Raw genomic sequence first — 21233 nt, 5'->3', positions numbered from 1 at the left:
GTTAAAGGGCCTCGGGGATCCCCAAGATAGCCGAGCAACCACTTGGCAAGAGGGTCAGAGAGAGAAGGCCGACAGCACCCAGGCTGGGGCGGGGTGGGGGCGCCTGACCGAGCTGAGGACCGCACAGCCTGCCCGAGGAGGCCATGCCGGGGAAACTGGGGGTCGGGGCGCGAGGAGGAGCCCAAGGCAGCAGCGACGGGATGCGCAAAAGCAAAATGGCAAAGGAGCTCAGGAGGGTCTAGGCGCTGAGGGGACTTGGGGTGTGGGGCGAGGAGGGGCAAGGGACTAGAAGACTGGAGCCGCAGGCAGGGGGCCGGCAGGAAGCAAGGCCGCCCCGTGTGGTTGTCCAGGTTGTGCACCAAACTAAGAGGGAAAGCTCACCCAGGCTCCACCCACCAAGCCGTGGGCCTTGGCCAGAGCCGCATCTGCCCAGAGGCGGTGGCTTTTTCCAATTTGTACTGAGGCGCTAGGTGAGCTAAGTTGGCTGAAGAGTCATGTGGGCTGACTAAGGATTTCAGATTTTTATCTTGAAATTGAGGAAGAGCTCCCAGGAAACAGAACCAATAGGGGATCCCCCGTGTGTGTGTGTGTGTGTGTGTGTACACACAAAGAGAGGGGAATTGGTCCACGCTATTCCTATTCCAAAGGCTGACAGGTCCGCAACCTGCAGGGTGGGGCTGGCAGTCTGGAGACCCGGCGGAGTTGCAGTCCGAGCCCAGAGGCCGTCTGCTTGCCCAGCTCCCTCTTTATTAAAGTCAGTCTTTTTGCTATTCAGGCCTTCACCTGAGTGGGTGCGGCCCACCGCCATTATGGCAGGCCATCTGCTTCACTCAGAGTCTACTGTTTATTTCAATGTTCATCTCATCTAAAAAAAAATACTTTCGCAGAAACATCTGGAATAATGTTTGACCAAATAGCTGGGTACCGTGGCCTAGCCAAGTTGACACATACACTTAGCCATCACACTACCGAAGACCATCCATCCGAGGACAAGCTGGGCAGACTCACGTTCCCGTCACTTTGGTGTGTGAGCCATTGGCGCGGGGAGAGTTGCAAAACAGGGGAACCGTGGAGAGACGGCATCCAGACAAGGGGTGAATTCACGCTGTGGCATTGTGGGGACGGGGGGAGTCAAGAGCTATTTGGGAGCAAGACCTAGTCCGACTCTGTAAGTGATTGACTAAAGGCTTGGCAGAGAGGAAGGGGAGGACCCGGGGGTTCCCGGGTCTGCTTGAGTTCAGGGTAACGTGTGTTCATTTTAGGGCATGGATTATAATGTCCTGAGAACAGCCAGGCTGCAGGGAGGGCTCGGGAGCCGCGGCAGGGCCACAGCTCCGGGACCGGGTGAGATCCGGGAAGGGTGTGCAGGATGAGAAAGGATGGGGGCGGGGAGAGGAAATTCTGGGAGCACTTAAGGGGTGGACAGGTCGTAAAGTACCTCCAAAGGTAAGCATTATTATTATTACTCATGCGATGGAATAATTTGTTGAAATGTTGATTTGTAGCCCCTCCCCCTCCCAGTCACCCCTGCCTTTTCTCTGGATGGGAGGCAGTGGCTTCCTGAAGTCCTCAGCCCTGGGCCCACTGAGACAATGCCAGGGGGCCTGAGGAGCAAGGGTAGGGATGTGGCTTTGAGGGCCCGGACACAGAGGGGAGATAGACTGGGAACGGGAAAGAAGACGACCCGAGGTGACTCGGGAGGTGATGAGACCTCAGTAGGGATGGGGGTTGGGATGCGGGGCCCCAGATTTCTGGCCTTGACAGATTCTTTCACTGCATGCGTCCAGGGGGCAGGAGCCCTGGCGACAAGAGACCCCCGGGGGCCAGAGCAACTAGGATGGCTGCCTTCCGGCCTCCTTTAAGCCTTCAAGGATACTGCATGAGAAAATGCAATTTTTTGCCATCCCAGCAGGCCCAGGACAGAATCAAACTGATTTAAAATAAATTAAGTAGTATATGTGTCTTGCAAGCCTGAGCTTGTAGGTTGAGATTTGCAGCAACACTGTTACCTTCATTTACAGGTAAGGAAACTGAGGCCCAGAGAAGCTCAAGCTGGGTTAAAGGCACACAACCAGTAAGGGACTGATGTGCTTTTGCGAGGTAGACCTTTCTGATTCCATAGCCATAACCTGTGGCCGAAAAACTCCAGACACGTAAAGGGACCAGACGGACACGGTGAAGGGATGAAGCATGTCAGGGACAAGAGTTCTAGTCACTGCAGCTCTCACCCGGCCTTGCTGTGTATGGCAGGGGTGGGGCAGCTGTGGAGGGCTTGATGGAGGCAAAGTTCACACACTCAGTCTCTGTCTCAAGGGGCCATCACTGCAAATGTGGTCATAAGAAAAAGGCGTCTGTTTCAAAGACAAAGCTGGAAATCCACATTTTCTATGTGAAATCAGATTGGTACACCTTCGATTTTCTTGTTAAAAATTCAGAAGCGCCTGGGCTTCCCTGGTGGCGCAGTGGTTAAGAATCTGCCTGCCGGGAGATCAGCTCGGTGCCTTGTGACCGCCTGGAGGGGTGGGATAGGGAGGGCGGGAGGGAGACGCAAAAGGGAGGGGATATGGAAACATATGTATATGTATAACTGATTAAATTTGTTATAAGGCAAAAAAAAAAAAAGCCTATATCATCTGGTTGGCTTGATGAATGATTGGCCTTTTGCTAGTTTGTTTTTCTTTTTTTAATTGGCTTTTTAATAATAAATCATGGAATTAAAAAAAAAAAAAAAAAGAATCTGCCTGCCAATGCAGGGGACACGGGTTTGATCCCTGGTCCGGGAAGATCCCACATGCCGTGGAGCAAGTAAGCCTGTGCCACAACTACGGAGCCTGCACTCTAGAGCCCGCGAGCCACAACTACTGAGCCCGCATGCCACAACGACTGAAGCCCTCATGCCTAGAGCCCGTGCTCGCAACAAGAGAAGCCACCGCAGTGAGAAGCCTCTGCACTGCAACAAAGAGTAGCCCCCTCTCGCTGCAACTAGAGAAAGCCCGCATGCAGCAACGAAGACCCAAAGTAGCCAAAAATAAATGAATTTAATATAATTTTTTTTAAAAAGATATAGTTTAAAAAAAATTCAGAGGGGTCAAGCAAACCGTGTCTACGTGCGTTGGGCTGTAGTGCAAGGTGCTGCTCCAGGACCCGCCACCTCTAAGAGCCCGAGTCGGAAACTGGTTTGGACAGGAGGCCCGGGGCACTGGAAGTTGCTGGGCTTGGAAACAGAAGCCGGGCCCTCACTGGGGACTGACTGGCTCAGACCGTGGAGGGAGGGGTGGGTGCAGTTTGGGAGAGACCACCAAGCCCGGATCAGCCTTCCCTCCTGCGCACTTTGGCTGAAGGGGGCAAGGGCGCGCCTCCATCAGCCATCAGAGGGGCTTTTGGTGGCTGGGCAGCGGCCTGTCTGCACCCTGAACCCACCCACTCACACCCCTGCCCCAGTGGAGGGGGCTCACCCAGACCTCTCCCTGCCCAGTGGGAGCTGCCCTGGTCCCGCTGACTTGTCCCCTGGGGCCTCAGGCCCGGCAGAAAGGATGCGGCTCCCCTTGCCCACCCTGCCCCCTGCTCTGTGGCCCAGACGGTGCCCTGTCGGCGCCCTCGGCCAGAAGCACTTTGGAGACTCCAGGATGACTCGGAGCTGAGGCCCTGCTTCCTCTCCTGACCGCATCCTGCAGCTCGCAGCGGGGGCAGGTGCAGGGGAGGCACTGCCCCGGGCCTCTGTCTTGGTTGCCAGAAGCTAGAACGGTCCGGACGACCGCAGACTGGTGAGTAGCTCTGCGAAACGCAGACAACTGACTTTGGGGCCAAGCCAGGGGACTTCATTCCACTTCTTCTCAAGGGAAGGGAACCCCGACACTGGGGACAGACAGGAGTCACAGCTGCTTGCAGTGCAGGGCAGCTCTGCTGCCTGGGGCTCAGGCTCCGGGCGGGGAAAGGACCCACCGCCCAAGAGGCCGGCATCCTCCAGGCCGGCGGCTCTCGCTGGTTTCTCTCCAGAGTTTAGGGTCCCGCCCCGCACCCTCCCCGCCTGCCCTCTCTCTCCTCTTTCATTTTTCCTGTGCCTTCTCTCTTCCTTCTCTGCTTCATCTCCAGCCCCTCCATCCCGGCCTGCGCACTGCCTGGACCAGGATCCCCGGCCCTGCTCCCCCCGCCGCCACCACCAGGGGGCGACAGTTCCCGGAGGAGCCTCCGGTCTCCGTGCGCCGGCTGGGGGACGGGGATGGAGAGCCAGCCGGGGCCTGGGGCTCTAATCCATCAGGGTCTCTGCCTCGCCTCCCGCCCGCGAGGCCCCTGGCCCCGCTTCCCCTGCGTCCGCCGTGGGACCACGTGTCCAGCCTGCCCCACCGCCCTGGCCTCTCTGGCCGGACCCCCTTTCCTTTCTGGAGACGCAAAGAGAACTGGGAACTTAAGAAAAGGTAGTGAATGGTGTTAAACATAATACAACTGCAGAGATAAAGCTAAATACCAGGACAAGGGGAGACAGGCATTTGGGGAGCTTTCCACCGTGGCAGAGACCAGCATCCAGACCAGAAGACACCCGGGTCCTGAGGGTGGGTCCAGAGGGCGGCTCTGCCCCAAGCTCCCCACCCGGAAAGCATGTCTGCTTGTCAGATGGCAAGTAGTGGTCACTGTCCACCCGGCCCCCACCCATGTGGCCCCTGGGTGGGCAGCTGTGGTGGAGAATCCCAGGCCCCGGGAGCAGACCCACCCGCAGGACCCCATGGTGCTGCCCCCGGAAAAGGCTGAGAACTGGGCAGCTGGGGGTGGTGTGCCCTGCCCAGGGCTGGCTTATTGCCAGTACTCCAGTAACCCCTGCCCTTTTCAAAGGCCTGGGCTGGAGGTGCCTCTGAAATAGCGCTGGAGGCCCCCGGGGCCCTTGCATCCCTTTACCTGGCAGGTGCGAGCGTGCAGAGTGGCTCAGGTTCATCATTTAGGAGAGATGTTAAAACACATGTGTTTTGGAGTCAAACAGCCTCGGTTTCTTCGTCTGTAAAATGGTGGTGATGGGATCACGCGTGTGGCTGTGATGAGGCTAATGAAACCGCGCAGGTAGAATGTCCTCTGCACAGAGTGAGCTCTCAGGAAGGCGGTGATTTGTTAGAAGATGTTTTTCGAGATTCCTCGTCTTAAAAAAAAAAAAGTTTTTCTTCTTTCTCACACTCAATTCTCAGGAAAAAAAAATAATATTTCTGCACGATAATTGCATCTTTCATGTTCCAAACCTGTTACCGGTGACCAAGTTCCACTTCCTGTGGTTCAGCAGCTTCAGGCTTCAGAAGGCAAACCTCCTCCTGTGCCCAGGCCGCCGGGCCTGCGGCCTGGGCACTGGTTAACTGAAAACAAACTAGCGCCGCACATCTTTGGCGTCTCTTAAACTCCTCAGTGATGAGCATGGAAGGGAAGGGAGTGTTTTGAAGGGAAGTTGGTTTAAATTGAGGTCAGACGCTGCCAAAATGGTCCATAAACGCCGCTGCGTGTGACCTTTCGGCATCTGCCTCAGAGCTCTGGTTCCAGCCACTCCTGCCTGCGCCCTCTGTGACCTGGCGACTTAGGTCAATGCATTTCCACTGATTTCTTCATAAATGCACTCGCCAAAGTGTTCTAGGTGCTCTGAGCACTCTGTAGGGGGTGGGTGGGTTCCGTGGAGTGGCCGAGAGGCCCCAGGGGGAGCTCAGGCTGGCTGGGCCCTTGTGACGGGACGGGCAGAAGGTCCCAGGCTGGAATCGGGGGGAGATGCCACCTGGTTTGTTCAAGGAACGTCAAAACTTCACTGTTGTCTTGGAGGCTGGAAATTGGGTGATTTCCATAATGTTACCCACTGTTAAGAGCTGGGATTTCCAGCAGGAGTAGGTAAGAAATTGAGAAGCAATTAATATGCACCCACAGGGTAACAGGGCGGGGGGGACGGTGAGAGAACAGGGGGACGTAAGCTTTACCACTTCTGTGTGAGCTTTTCGTTGTGAAAATGCATTCCCTGTGTATGTGCAATTTCTGTCACTAAAATAGTGTAAAACTTAATATGAAGACTTTCCAACATTAGTAAAAGCAGAGTCTAGTACAGTGAACTCCCATTTTATCCATCACCTAGACTTAGTAATTATCAACATTTCCCTGTATTTCCATAGTTTATTTTTTCTTGAGTGAAATATTTTAAAGAAAAATCCCAGGCCTGGTAACCTATCACTTCTAAATGTTTCAGAACGCATCTCAGAAAAACAAAAAAAACTGCACCTTTTTCTTATATAAACATGTGGCCGTTATCACAATAATTCCTTAATATTGCCTAATACCAAGTCCCTTCAGAGTCCTCCCGTTGTCCCAACACTGTCTTTTAAAGTCAGTCTGTTTGTATCTGGATCCAGTAAGGCCTACACGTTGCATTCTGCTCTTTTAATCTTGTGTGGGTCCCCTCCCCACCCTGATTTTTTTTTTAATCACGTCAGTGACTTTTTGAAATCGGGTTAGTTGCCTCGTGAAATGGCCTACATTCTGTGTTTCATCTGCTGCATCTAACTTGCTCCTAACCCCACATTTCCTGCAACCTGGAAGTTATCGGCAAAGCCTTGATTGGGATTCTGGCTTCTGTTTTGGGTGAGAACACCTCACAGATGGTGTCGGATGCTCCATCCCCCTCCTCTCCCAGAGGCAGGTAACCTCTGGTTGCCTCTCTTACAGCAATGATATGGAGCTGACATGGGATTCCGGGTGACAGCGATCCTCCACCATCAGACTGTGTTTTCCCCTTGGCACTAGGAGATAATCTGTGAGGTGACATGTCCAGCCCCCATCAGCTCCCATTCCAGTGGTTTTAGTATCTTTTTATCTAACAAACGCCCATCACTGTGGCCTGAGTCAGTTATTGTACTGAGGCTGCAAAAGGAGATTTTCTATGTCTAATTAAAATATTTTTTTCTCTTAAAAAGCAATACATTTCATATGATGTGAGCAATTTCCTTCTTAGTGATCCATTTTCCCAACTCAGATTGTGACACAAGAAAACCCCCAGAAGACGTCCACACTGGTTTATTAGATTTTACAATAACCTCCCTATTTGTACCACATGCTGCGGAGCCCTCGGCAGGCTCTGCTCACGTGTCTTTCCTGGTAGAACGTCGGAGAGCACAGAGTATATGTGGCTCTCTCCATGTAGGACCCAGAGAAACAGGCTCTTACAAAAAGCATTTATGAAGTGGCTGACAAATGAATTTTACTTGCAGATTTGATGTCAGTCGTTTGTCTTTCTTTGGCCTCCTGTTGATGGGTTTGTTCGTATAGCAACGGATGGCATGGTTGAGTTTGTGTGTATGTGGATGGTTTTGCCTTGACTCTAATTTTTAATTGATGGATACATGCTTCTAGCCTTTGATGGGTGCATTTTATAAGATATTTTAAATATTGTTTAAAAGCAATAAACTAGATTAGTCTCTGGAGAACAGGCTGGGCCCCCAATCATGGGGTTGTGGACTCTTTGGACTGACAGGGGCCAGAGAGGCCCCGTCTCCCAAGCCCACCCAGTGCTGGGGTCTTGCCTGCAGCTGCCCGACTGTCCAGCACTGGATACAGCGCCTCAGCAGAGTGGTGACCGTGGGTGAGGCTCTCAGCCCCTCCCACTGCAGGGAATGCTCTGGCCTCTGCAGGACATTCCCCGGCCGGAGGGACCAAATGTCCTGGGTCTGCTCATAGGCTTTCACTGAAGGGTCCCTGGGATTAACTGACACCCTGGAAATCAGTGATGTGCAAAAGCGGCTCAGTCACAAGACAGAACGCTGTGTGTGATTTTCAGTTTCAAGAAAATAGAACTAGGAAAAGAAAAATAAAGCTTTACCCAAATTAAAGGTCCACATGGCTTTATTTCCTTCTTTGATGCCAGTGAGGCTACCATCCCCATCTTTTTTTTTTTTTACATCTTTATTGGAGTATAATTGCTTTACAACGGTGTGTTAGTTTCTGCTTTATAACAAAGTGAATCAGTTATACATATACATCTGTTCCCATATCTCTTCCCTCTTGCGTCTCCCTCCCTCCCACCCTCCCTATCCCACCCCTCTAGGTGGTCACACAGCACCGAGCTGATCTCCCTGTGCTATGCGGCTGCTTTTTATGTCGCGGATGGAGGCGAGCTGGTAGTCTTTTTCATTTCTGTAGTCCTGTGGCCTTGCACACTGACTGGCACACAGTAAACTCAAAATGAAAATGAGTTGAATCAGTGATTTTGAGAAGAGAAATCCAAAACGATGGTATGACTCAATTCCATTTAACGAATGTCTTTCTTGGGTTTTTTACTCCCAATAATGACAGCAAACATACACTGCTTTTTTAATATGTGTCAGATAGTCCCAAGCACTTCACATATTACCACATCTCACTCTTTCACATTCCCTTTGTGATAAGAAGCATGATTCCCATTTTAGGATGAGGATTTTGAGGTGAATAACAGGACAAAGACGGGGAGAAAGCAGCTGAGAGCTGTTGGCGTGTTTCACAATCAGCGCCTAGGGTCTAAAATAATCATGGTAATTCTGTCAAAAACCTGGTTACATAGTTGTTGTGCTACTTTTCAAAGTGCTTTGTCCCCGAAGCTGATGCTCCTTGAGAAGGTGAGGCAGTCCCCAGAGGCCATGGGTCCCCGAGGGCGGGGAGCCCCGAGGAGGGCCGGGTGGCAGGGGGTTTGGGACCCACGTTCAAACCAGCCCTGTACCAGGAGGAGGAGGTGACCACCGCACACACTGACCAGAGCGGGGGTGCCAGCACCTCAACTGTCTTGACAGCGGAGCCCCGCTAGTTACACACACCCTGGCCCCGGACGGAGCCTTCAAAAGGACCACTGTGACATCTACGTGGTGGCCAAGAAAAATGCTTCTAATACCTTCCGGGGAAAAAAAGCAGAGTACCTCGTGATTGCAGTAACGTGACATGGGACCATGACAGGAGAAGGGCTGGGGAGAGGAGGTCAGAAAAGGAAAATGAGTGCAGTTAGGCTGCAGGATCCGGAGCTGTTCTACTCTGAATGGGGCCTTGTCTCTCTTTATAGTGATCACAGTTTTAGAAAATGAGACCCGAGAAGGTCTGAGGCAGTGGCTTACATAAAAACCGAAACTTTGTTTGAAAAGATAGAAAGAATTGGGCGAACTTGCGACCCTACCCGGGGCTGTGACTTTGCGGGCACGGGATCTGGTGTAGGGACAGCCCGGGCGTGAGCTGCTTGTTTTAGGGTATCTGTGTGGCAGGGGAAATGGGGAGGATGCACACCCGAAGACAGTCATTTTCAGAGGAGGGCGAGCTAGATTAATCACCCCTCGTCTGGCACCTCTTCCTGGGCCAACCACAGCTTCCCAGACACTGCAGCTGCTTCAGTTGCTTCGCGGGCCAGTGCCTGAGGCTTCTGCCCAGCAGAGCCCAGCACCTTCCACCCGCCTGTGGGGTTACCCAGGCAGCCCTGGGGGTGGGCTTTAGCACTGCTTCTCCCCATCCTGGCCCCGAGCCCAGCACGCCTGGGAAGAGCCCCCTTCCCCCTCTTAACCGGATGCCCGAACTTCATCTCCTGAGGGGACCCTGGTTGTATTAGTTTGGGTTCTTCAGAGAAACAGAATATATATAAAGATGTTTATTATAAGAAATTGGCCCAGCCTTCCTTGGCAGTCCAGTTGTTAAGACTCTGTGCTCCCAATGCAGGGGGCACGGGTTTGACCCCTGGTCATGGAACTAAGATCCCACATGCTCATCACAGCCACCGCCCCCCCCCAACACAACAAAACAAAGAAACTGGCCCCCGTGGTTATGGAGGTTGAGAGGTCCCGGTTCTGCACTAGGCAAGCTGGAGGCCCCGGAGAGCCGATGTTAGGGGTCCCAGTGCCAGTCTGAGTCCGAAGGGAGGAGAAGCCTGACGTCCCTGCTCAGCTGGTCGGTGGAGAGTGGGTTCTCCCTGACTCTGCCTTTGTGCTCTAGTGAGGCCTTGAGTGGAAGCATGAGGCTACCTCTGTGACGGAGGGAGGGCCGTCTGCTCTGCTCAGTGTCTGATTCAAATGTTAATCTCATCCCAAAACACCCAGAATAATATTTGACCGAGCACCCAGGCGCCCGGTGGCCCAGTCAAGCTGACACATGAAGTTAAGCATCGCCCTGATCTTTTGAGAACAGAAGCAGGGCCAGTGATGGTGGCCTTCACCCCAGGGCGCCCTTTGGTTTAGGGCTAATTGGTGAGAAACAGGGTAAGCCAGGCACTAGCAAACTAGAGGAGGTGGAGGATGGCTTGAGCTGTGGACCAGGATATGGGCTTTTTAAAGTCCTGCCCTGTGCGTGACCTCGGCAAGTCAACAGACCTTGGTGTTTGAGTTCCCATCTATCAAGTGGGGGTAATAACACAAGTCTTTAAGGCAAGTTACATGAACTCTCAAGGCTCAAGTTTTTCATCTGGTGAACAGGGAGAATAATATACATGCCATAAAGTTGTTGTGAGGATTAATAAGATAGTAGATATAAAACCCTTAGGTCAGCACCTCTCATATAGTATGTGCTCAATAAATATTAGCCATTATTTTAACACCTACTTCAGAGCGATATTGTAATAATATGTTGTATAAAAAAGGTATTTGAAATAACATAATAAGATGGTAATATTGTATTCTTTTAAACTTGGGCAGATACCAAATTGGCAAATATTTTTTTACGATAATAACGCCTGGTGTTTTTTCAGTGTGTGGTGAACGGGCACCCGCATACCTCCAGAGAGAATGTAAAATTTTCAACATTTTTGGCACAGTGTACCAAAGTCTTAAATTGTTCATAATCTCTGAAGAATAACTTCACTTCTAGGAATTTGTCCTGAACAAAGAATCAGAAGTGAATATAAAGATTTTTGTCCAAGGATGTTCATCACAGAATTACGTAAAAGAATGGAAACTTGAAAAAAAAGTTTAGGGGCTTAGTTAAATAAACGCGGTTACATTTCATATAATGATGTAATGTAACCTTAAAAAGATGTTTAGAATAATATTTAACGACCTGATAAAATATGGCGTTTTGCAAGGGAAGGAAGCAGGCCACAAAATAACGTATATAACATATATTCAACAAACTGTTACTGAATGCCAAGTTTGTGCCAGGCACTGGGTACACACTTGGGAACACAATAGACTCAGTTTTTGGTCTCATACAGATTGACCCCAATTTACTTGTTTATTTATTTTAATTTGATTTACTTTATTTACTTACTCATTTATTTTTGGCCATGTGGCAGGCAGGATCTTAGTTCCCTGACCAGGGGTTGAACCCATGCCCCCTGCAGTGGAAGCGCAGAGTCTTAACCCTGGACCACCAGGGAAGACCCCAATTTAGCTGGGAAACAATGTACGTGTGTATTATTATATACACAGAAAAAGAAGGTATCTTCACGGTGGAATAACGGATGTTTTCCATATTTTTCTTTATATTTTCCTGTAATTTCCTTTTTTAAAAAAAACAAAGAACCTGCATTACTTAAACAATCAGGGGGGGAAACTTACAGTTTGTAAGAGAGAGCCTGGGCCTCGGCATCCCTGGGCGTGAGCTGGGTGTCACACGGGAGTGGGTGACAGGGTCCAGAGAAGTCGGGAGGGAGAGACAGAGGCTTAAGCTGCACTGTTGCTGGTCTGCGACCCTGACCAGGCTGCTTCCAAGCCCAGCCCCATCATCAATAAAATGAACGGATCATTCCTGCCTGCCCCAGGGTCATGAGGACCAAGGAAAGCATGTCTATGTGCCTTTTACAAACGTGTGCTGTGCTGCAGAGATGCAAGCGGTCGCTGTTACCTTAAGCAGGTGACTTCCTCGGTCTGGTCCTCCCTGTCCTCCTCTTGGAATGAGCAAAACGGGCCTCCAGCTCTGCAGGCCTGTGATGGACGTACATAGGGGTCTCACACGGCGCCCACTCTCGTGAGAGATGCAATGGCACACTCAGCCAACACTCTGGTGACAACAGGAGGAGAGTGGTTTCACCTCCTCGCTTCCTCCTTCCCTCCCGCGAGCCCAGCGTCCCTGCCCTTTGGCTCCCGGGTCTTTCCATCCTTTGCCCCACTGGACTGAGCGGGGGTCTTGATGGGGGCGGGGGTGGTGAGTAGCTTCCTGCAGGCCACCCAGCCAAGGCAGGGCACCATTTAGACCCCATGAGCTCTGACAAACGAGATGTCCTCACCATGTCCAGAGTGACAGTGAGGCTGAGTCATCTCACTAAGCATGGCTTCACCCGCTCTGCCATTCCCATGAACTCCCCAGATCACTCACCCAGGGGCCTGGGTGACAACACGGTGCCCTGAGAAAGGGCCCAAGAAAGCCCAGAATTAGTCACAAGTTCAAATCAGAGTCACACAGGCCGATGTGCCCAGCCTTTGCCCAGATGTTGACCTTTAAACAACCCAGAGCAGCTCCACCCCGTCCTCCTCTTCAGGCCACTGACTCGGGCAAGGGGAGGGGGCAGCCTCGGAAGGGGAGGGGCGAGGGGAGCCAGGCCTGGACCCAGCTAATCCTGAGGGTGGGTCTCCCGTGATTTCTCTTGTATGGCTGAGTCCCTTCGCTGTGCACCTGAAACTATCACGTCGTTAATCGGCTATCCTCCAATACAAAATAGTTTAAAGAAAAGAATGTGATTTCCCTTGATCTGTGAGGTGCCTGAGCAAAATAGATAGAACCACCTCCATCCTTCAGATGAAGAACCAGAGGCTGGAGGGAGCTGGCAGAGATGCCCAAGGAAGGCCCCGCCGGGACTGAGCCAGGTCAGGACCGGCTCCGTCTTCACCTCCAGCACTGGGCACTGTGACTGCTCTTTGTTCACTGACCTTAAAAGAAGCTCACAGAAAATTTCATGACACAGAAATGGAGGGGAAGGGGCTACCACTCCCTCACTCCTACAGCCCTTTGCTGTGTGCCCTTTTTGTAGATCATAATACCATGCAACAGACCCCGCTTTTACCCTTCGCGCTATTTCTTATTTCGGATGACGATGGGGTCCCGATGATCATTCCCTCCACAGGGGGTTCATGCGTGTCCCCTTCCCCACCAGGCACTGGGGACCCAGCCTCAAACCAAACAGACATACTCCCTTGGCTTATGGAGCTCGCATTCTCAAGGAAGAGACAACAAAAACAGAGAGAAACCGGACGGCTTCCCGTTAGTTGAGAAGAGACGCCTGTGGCGTTTAACTGGGGCTAGAGAAAGAAAAGCACAGAAGGTAGCTTTCACCCAAAGAACTCTGTGGTTCCTAATGTTTTGCTTCAACAACACCAAGGCTAACAATTATTTTATATCCTCCAGCCTTGAAGTGTGTGGGTGTTTATTTAACACAAGCAACTCTGTTACCCCTTTTTTCTTTTCACTTATCAGCATTTTCCAATCTCCCAGCAGCGGGAGGGAAATGCTGAGTTTTGATAACTGCTGTGCTGGGGGGAGATGGAGAAGTTTTCTGTCTGTCTGTCTGTCTTCAGGGAACTCAGTTCATCAGCAAGTCGGGAGAAGCAGGGTGACAGGGGTCCAGGTAGGGGCTCCGTCAGAACAGCCCAGAAAAGTGCTTCTGCTGTAAGCTGAGGTCTCATCATATGAAACGGTCATCTCTTGCCTCGGAGGGCGATGGGGTGAGGATGGGGGGAGCCCCGATGTACCGAGGGCTTCAAGGTTAAAGTGTCTGGACTCGGTCCTGCCAGCCCGGCGACCCCACAGGCTGCAAGGCCTGCCTCCCTCGGGTGCATGGGGAGGACGTGCCCAGGTGAGCTTCTTCCCAGCTTGGCCTCCCAGGGCCGCTGACAGGCGGGTTTGAACTGCTCTAACCCATCAGCCCCGAAGACTGGACTCCACGCCTGCCCGGGGGTCTGGCAGAGAGGGGGGCCCTCAGAGAGAAGTTCTGAGCTCCTTTCCGCAACGACTGACACTTCTTCAGGCCAAATCCTCTTAAAAGTAGAAACACTGAAATTTCAACCCCTCCAGAAACCTCAAACGATGTCACAGAGTCAGAAAACGGACACCCTCAACATTTGTACTGGATGGTCTCAAAAGGGGTAGGAAAAAAAGCCCTGTGCTGATCTGAGAATCACAATGACACATTTCCTCTTTGAAGTGCCACCTGGCTGGCAGATGACCTTAAATCTTTTATTTTTTATTTTTTCTCTTCTCTCTCTGAAACCTTCAAACTGTGAAGCATCCTTTAAAATAATGAGAATAAAAAGAGATGCCACCCTCCTGGGGGACTGCTGTGCCCACGGTGAGATCAACTCTCTCGGTCCCTGACTTCACTCCAAATCCCGATCACTTTGAGGTCAACCTCAACTCCTGGGTTGAGTTTTGTCTGACCCAGTGTTCCGTTCGCCTCTGCTCAAGTAAAGACAGACACAGCTGTCAGGCGAGGCCAGCGAGAACGTTTATTGAGAAAGGGGAACTCACACTGAAGGGCCTGGTGTCCGGGCTGGGGGAGAGAGAATCCAAACACCTGACGAGAGATGCCGGAACCTTGTGTCCAGAGGGAAGGTCCAGGATAACTTCCAGGGTGAGTCCTGCTGCTTGCTGGGAGTGGGGAGAAGATACAGAACCGGGGCAGGCCAGGGCTCCTGGGGAAACTCAGGAGGAATGGCTGGAGCCGACAGCAGGGCTGGCTCCCACGCTTTGGCGAGCTTTGAAAATGAAGATCTGAACTGATGGTGACTAATGATTCAGCAAACTCTGCCACCAAGACCGCTGAGTATAAAGGGCTGTCGGTTTCACAGTCTGTAGGATTTTTTGGAAAGTGAGGGGCGAGAGGGTCTGGCTTGGAGGAGGTATTTCTCAGAAGGCAATGGCGATTGCAGGGACCAAAGGTAACAGAGCCCAAGACAAGAATGGCTTTTGGGGGGCTCTGGCCAGTGCTCCCACCCACGGGGCAGAGAAGGGAGGCCCACTTCCCTTCCCCCTACTTGGCGGACCCTGCGGTGTCCGGGCTGCCGTCGGCTCCATCTCTCAGGACTTTTCTTGGGCTGGAGACAAAGAGCCCAGGTGCCCACGGCATGGGGCCGAGCGGGAGAAGAGTTGGTCTCAGAGGCCTGGCGTGGGGGGAGTTCGAAACGCTGAGGTTCTGGAAAAGCTGGTGAAGGAGACCCGGGGGGTCTAGGCGGTGCCGGCGGAGCCGCTCTCCGCGCTCGCTCGGGAAGGCAGGTCCGGGGAAGGCAGGTAGGGTGTTGGGGGCGCCCACCTCGCTATGCCTCCTGCCCCTCTCTGCGCGCTCCTCCGGGCTGGCCAGCTATGGGCCCACGGCCGAGGAGGCGTTCGTCGTCTGGGCTCGGCCCGCACCGCGGGCCGGGCTCCGGAACGGGGAGCCGTAGTCCTGGGAGAGCGAGGACGCCGAGCTGCCCCCGCGCGCCGCGCGCTCCGCGCGCCAGCAGGCCCCGCGCCGCCGCAGCTGCGCGCGGAACGAGCGGTCGAGCAGCAGGTAGATGAGCGGGTTGGCGCAGCTGTTGACGAAGGCCAGGCAGGTGGCGACGGAGAGGCCCCAGCGCAGCGCCAGCAGCAGGCGGCAGGGCAGCGGCAGCGCGCGCAGGCTCGCCAGGTGGAAGACGGCGCGCAGCGCGCAGAAGGGCAGCCAGGAGCCCACGAAGGCGCCCTCGACGGCGAAGATGATTCGCAGCGAGCGGCTCCGGGCGCGGCCCAGGTGCGCCGGCCCGCGCAGGCGGCGCGACACGCGGCAGTAGCAGACGACGGTGACGGCCAGGGGCAGCGCCAGGGTCAGCAGCAGCGACAGCAGGCTCAGGACCTGGAAGGCGTCGGACGGCTCCTCGGCGCACTGGCTGCCGCGGCCCCCGGGGAGCGGCCGCAGGCGGCGGAAGGCCAGCGAGGGCAGGCCGGCCGCCAGCGCCGTGGCCCACACACCTGCGCACACGGCCAGCGCGCAGCGCCGGGTGCAGCGGGCGCGCGCGGCCAGCGGGCGGCCCACGGCCAGGTAGCGGTCCACGCTGAGGCCGGCGAGCAGCAGGGCTCCCGCGCAGCGCGTGCCGGCTATGGCGAAGCTGCTGAGCTTGCACAGGCCCTCGCCGAAGGGCCAGAGGCCATCCCGCGCCGCCGCCGCGGCCCACAGCGGCAGCGTGAGCACGAAGCCCAGGTCGGCGACCGCCAGGTGCTGCACGAAGGTGTCCACGAGCCGCCGCGGGCCGCGCCGCCCGACCAGCAGCCACAGCACGAAGGCGTTGCCCGGCAGGCCCACGGCGAAGGCCGCCAGGTAGAGCGCGGGGATGTAGGCGTAGCCGTAGGGCAGGTCCCGGGCCACGCACAGCTCCTCCTCCAGCGCCAGCTCCTCCGGGGCGCCCGACCCTGAGTAGTCCCAGGACGCCGTCCCCGGGCTGGGGCTCCAGGGCTCGGTGGGGCGCATGGCCGGCGAGGCCCAGGCGGACGCGGCGTCGAGAGGGAGGGTGGCTCTTCACGGCCGGTGCCCAGCACCTCCCTTCCTGTCACCCCCGGGCCGAGGCGACTGGGTGGGCAGGAAGGGGTGGGGGAGGAGGGGGGAGGAGGGGGAGGAAGAGGAGAGGGGAGGGGAGGGGAGGGGAGGAGGGGGGACGGGGAGGGGAGGGGAGGGAGGGGCGAGAGGCAGGCTCCTGGGGAGGAGACGGTGGCCGACGATTGGGGGCGGGGGCGGGGGGCTTCCCAGCTGGGTCCTTGGAGGAAAAGTCCCCAGGGCTGGGACACCGCCCTGCCTCCCTTGGGAGCCTAGCCTGCCCCTCTCCATAAGTCGCTCGGTTTCTTTGTTCATGAGCCAAGACCGGCAACCGTCTCAGGGGTCTGGCGGCCGGGTGAAGAGGCGCTCAGAGCCCCAGGCGGTCCTCATCCCCGCTTGGCCCCCGCTCCCCGCTGCTGTCTGTCTCTGTGAGGAGACAGGACCAGGGGTGAGGATTTTATCTGGGGAGGAGTCTCCCGCCGCAGTTCCCCTGCCTTCTAGGAAAGAGGGGTTCTGCCATCTGTGCACAGCGGGCATGTTGCGGGGAGCCTGCCCTTGGGGGGCCTACCTACTATCAGGGACTGGCCACCAGGCCCTCAAATGGTGTTAGCTCCCCGAGATGCTGGGCCGCGTGCCTTAGCCCAAAGAGTGGCTTTTCTGACCAACTCAGGCTCCCAGGGAGCCACAAGGGAGGGTTTGACCCTGGAGAGGGAGGGTCTGACTGTCCAGATGAAAGCAGCAGAGCCTGGAATCCAAATCCCAGCTCTCCACCACCAACACCACCACCACCCCCCCCCACCCCGGCTTCCTGCATCGGGAAAACCTACCTGTTAAGCCAGACACAGATGTAAGTTCAGTACAAAAGATGACACGAGACGGTACCTGACTCAGCAGCAAATTAGTTGTCCTAAATCAGGAGTCAGGAGCTTAGAAGGAGGGCGAGATCCCTCGTGGACTGAGAGAGGTGGGGAAGGATACACGGAGAAGGGTGGGCGTGAAGCCTGGCCTTGAAGGAGGTGGTGGGGCCAGGGAGGGGATGGGGAAGGGTGCGCGGGGATGCTGGACGACTCGTTAGGCCCCAACTCTTCTTAGCAGACTTCCTCCCATGAGCTGCTGTGTAGCAACTGATGTGACAGTGTGTGTGTCCCCCCAGAGCTCCCGCCCCATCGTCACCAGGAATGAATGAACTGTTGGGCCATGTGGCGTTAAAACTTTGAGGTGGATTATTTATGCATTTTATAGCCTACCGTCCCGTTACAGCGAGCTCCTCCGTGTGCAAGGCCCTGTTTGGGCGTCGCAGAGATGCCGTTCTTGACCTTGGAGGGTCACTGATTAGGAGGCAAGGGAGACAGATCCATGTGCAGGACGTGCAGTGGCCAGCGTGCTAGAGGTCAGATGGCCTGGAGGGAATGTTAAAGTCCCCCTGGAGCCCAGACGAGGGAGGGAGCGGCGGCCTCTGATGGGAAGAGTGAGTGAGGTCAGTTCCAGAAAGGAGCTGAAAGGTGAATTCTTCGAGCAGCAGAGCCCAGGTGGGAGGGGGGTGGCAGGAGGGGATGCAGGAGAAGCAGCAGGGGACTTGGATGTCACCCGTAGGAGCCACCGGACATGTTGAGGAGGGCAGTCCCCCCATCTGCTTTGCACAGGTCAGTGCAGAACGGTGGACTGGACGGGGAGAAGCTCCAGCCGGGGGACCCCACCGTGGGCTGTTGTCATTGTTTGTGTTGGGGAGAGGGAGGGTCGGACATAGGGAACTGGAGGAGGGGACAGAAAGGAGAGGATCCGTTCAAGAAAACTGTGGCATCGAGGACCTCAGCACAGAGGAGCCGGCTGGGCCTGGACGGCCAGTGGGGAGCGCCACGGGCGCTGCCCGTCCACTGAGGTCGGGGCCACGGGGAGGCTTGTGTGTGCATTCCGTTTCATGGTGATTTGAGGTGGGGTGATGGAATAATTCTTGATCCACAACAGGCACTTCTGAGAGTGAAAGAAGCATTATCACGATCAACCTGGGCCATCAACCTGGCCCGTTCTGCGCAAACGGGGACATGAGGTCACCCTAGCTGTGGCCCCTCTGGTCCATGAAGATCCCTGGGGCGGCAAAGCCTAAGGAGGGGTGGGCGTGCGTGTCCACGCCGTTCCGGTCAGGAATTTCTCTCCTGGGCCAGTTACAAGACGGGAAAGGCAAGCAAGGGAAGAGGCCAGGGAATGGATGGCTCTGGCCCAGGCCTCCACGGCATCCCAGCCCCCAAGCCTGGGTTTTTCCTGAAGACCCACATACAGCGTGGACACCTGAGGGGCCACGGGAGATGTGGAGCGGTTTTTCTGATGTTTCTTCATGTGGTTGCTGGCGAGGGATGCTCTCGTCCTGGGGTGGCTGGGGGCCACAGCCTCCTTCCCCAGAAGGCCAGCAGAGGTGGTGCTGCCTTGCAGGAGCCCGGGACAGTCAGGGACAGGCCCAGAGCTGCCCGGGCGCCTCCCAGCCTGGGGCATAGATGGGGCATGATTCTGAAAGCTCGAGATGAACGGCCGGAAACCTCCAGGTGAAAGAGAATAGGGCAAGGGGACCAAGAGGGGCATGGAGGCAGGGGGTGGAGGGGAGGCACAGTGGGTTGTTTATTAAAAACACAGAGATTCTTGTTTCCTGGGCTGTGGCCTTGTGGTCCCGAGCACATGGCGTATTTTCTCTGCCAGGGCCTGGGCGTTGGGCCTTTCCGCACGTCTCTTGGTGGCAGGAAGCAGCTCAGGCCAGAGCTGGGTGCGCCGCTCTGGGCCTGGCCTGCCACGTGTCCAGCCTGGCTTCAGTGACTAAGGCCAACTCCATGACACTGGTCTCTCCTCCCCCACGCAGGGGACCCCCCGCAGGGTTAGAAACAGTCCATTAATGGAAACTCATCACGGTCAGCTGAGAATCCAGGCCACTGCTGATGGGTGTCAACACAGCAGAGAGGAAATGGTCCTCCCTCTCTCCATCCCACCCGGGGGCCTTCCTACTCCAACGGGCCCTCCTCCCTCTGCACGGCTGGAGCCCGGGTGGCCTGGTCACCTGGGTCAGCCTCACCCTGCCCGTGGGATTATCAGCTCCCGGGGTGAGGGAGGCTCGCCATCACCGCGACTGGTACAAGCCTGAGATCAGAGGAGATACTTAATAAGTAAAATATCCAATGCTTTGAACTAGATGGCTTCCAGGAGTATTTTTATTTTATTTCTGGCCCTTTATGGGCTGTATATTTAAGCTCTTACCACTTTCCCCCTCAATGTTAAATTTTCTGTACAAATAGTCATCTTAACTCTTTCAGAAAAATTTTGAAAGTTATCTCGCCTTTTTCATCATAAAAACCACAGTCACGTCGCAGAACGTGGAATAAGAAAAGGCGTCCCAGCCCCCGTGAAGTGTGACGTGGTGGTACATTTCTTTCCTACCAGTGAAAGACATTTTCAGAAGTGGAGAATTCGTCTGTAATCCCATTGTTCTTGGGTTTTCTATTTTGTCAACCTTCCATTTCAGATGCTCTCCACGTACATATATTTTACACAACTGTTTCAGAGGCATGTATGTAATCACAATGTGCCCTGTTCTATAGTCTGCTTTTCTCAATTCATGCAAATTCACATTTTTCTATGTTGCTGAATTTTCTAATCCCTTAATTTTGGACATTTAGGTTGTTTGCAGTCATTTTTGCTGTTATAGAGATTTGTAATGAATAACTGCACTTAGGGCTTTGTTCTCCTTTCACACTGTTTTCAGGGTATAAATGCCCTCGTGAAGGTCAAAGGCTATGAGCATTTTCTTGGCTTGATACAAATGCTTGCAGTGATCAGTCATTATCTGGCATTGTAGGAGGGTATGGGTTCAGTGCAATCTTGTTAGAGATATTCATCAGTAAAATATATTTTTCCACTTTAATAGGTAATGAGGTCAAATGGTACCTCATTTTAATCTACATTTCTTTGAAAACAACAAGACTGAAAATCTTTCTAGATGTAATTCCTCTTATGTGAACTGCCTAATTACGTCTTTCCGACATGTATTATAATCTTTTGTATTTCTTATTAATGTGTATGAACTATTTATTTAGGATAAACCGTTGTCCCATTTGGTTCAAATATTTTTCCAGACCTTTTTCTTAGCAATTTTTAATTTTTTGTTTTACATTTCCATAGTCATGTGTTGCTTTTAGCAGTTTCAGAGTTTAGGATGTTATTTTCTCTCTGATGATCTAAAAACATTCAATTCTATTCTTGTTAAAATTTTGTACCTTTTTAAATCCACCTAGAGTGTAATCATTCTTTTTAGATTTCTGTTGAACTTTCCCAACACCATTAAATTAAAAATATTTTTTAAAACCCTGCTGTGTTGTGATGTCAAGTTCATTATGTACACGCCTCACATGCTGTGTCCGAGTGTCTGCTTCTGGCCAGTGAACAAACAGGTCAGGCTGTTACTGACCTGAGTTTGGCTCCCACGTCAGTTTTATAACTTGACAGCTGTGTGCAGCTGGGCTCCAGTTCCCGTGTCTTAGAGCGGGTGGGAGAGGGCCTCCCTGAGCGGGTGAGGATTACATTAGAGAGCCCTGGGGAAGGCCCCCGCTCCAGCAGGGTCTGAGCAGGGGGGTCAAGGGCTCCCCGCCACCCGGAGCTGCCAGGCTCAGCTCCCCCCCAGCCCCAGCCCCTCTTTGCTTTCTGTGCACACAGTGGGTGGTGGGTAATGATTTGGAATTGCTCTGGGAAACTACCAAGGGATCATCCCCATCTGGGGGCTTCTAGACCCGACCACCACAGGTCCCTGGGCCTGGGCTCATGGGTGGTGAACTCCACGGGG

At 54.0% G+C, this 21233-nt stretch overlaps 1 protein-coding gene across 1 annotated transcript; it reads right to left on the bottom strand.

Moving 5' to 3' along the window:
• Positions 1 to 15205: 15205 nt before the first annotated feature.
• GPR25 (G protein-coupled receptor 25) lies at positions 15206 to 16354 on the bottom strand (the record flags this gene model as incomplete). The annotated part of the gene is made up of 1 exon (XM_082615094.1): positions 15206 to 16354. The coding sequence occupies one exon, from the start codon at positions 16352 to 16354 to the stop codon at positions 15233 to 15235; it is 1122 nt and encodes a 373-aa protein (XP_082471220.1). The 3' UTR covers positions 15206 to 15232.
• Positions 16355 to 21233: the final 4879 nt, after the last annotated feature.

Source organism: Mesoplodon mirus, assembly GCF_964341445.2.
Source record: "Mesoplodon mirus genome assembly, chromosome: 3".
Taxonomy (NCBI): Eukaryota; Metazoa; Chordata; class Mammalia; order Artiodactyla; family Ziphiidae; genus Mesoplodon; species Mesoplodon mirus.
Note: the sequence above shows the minus strand (reverse complement) of the source record. Positions and strands in the feature narration are given on the sequence as shown.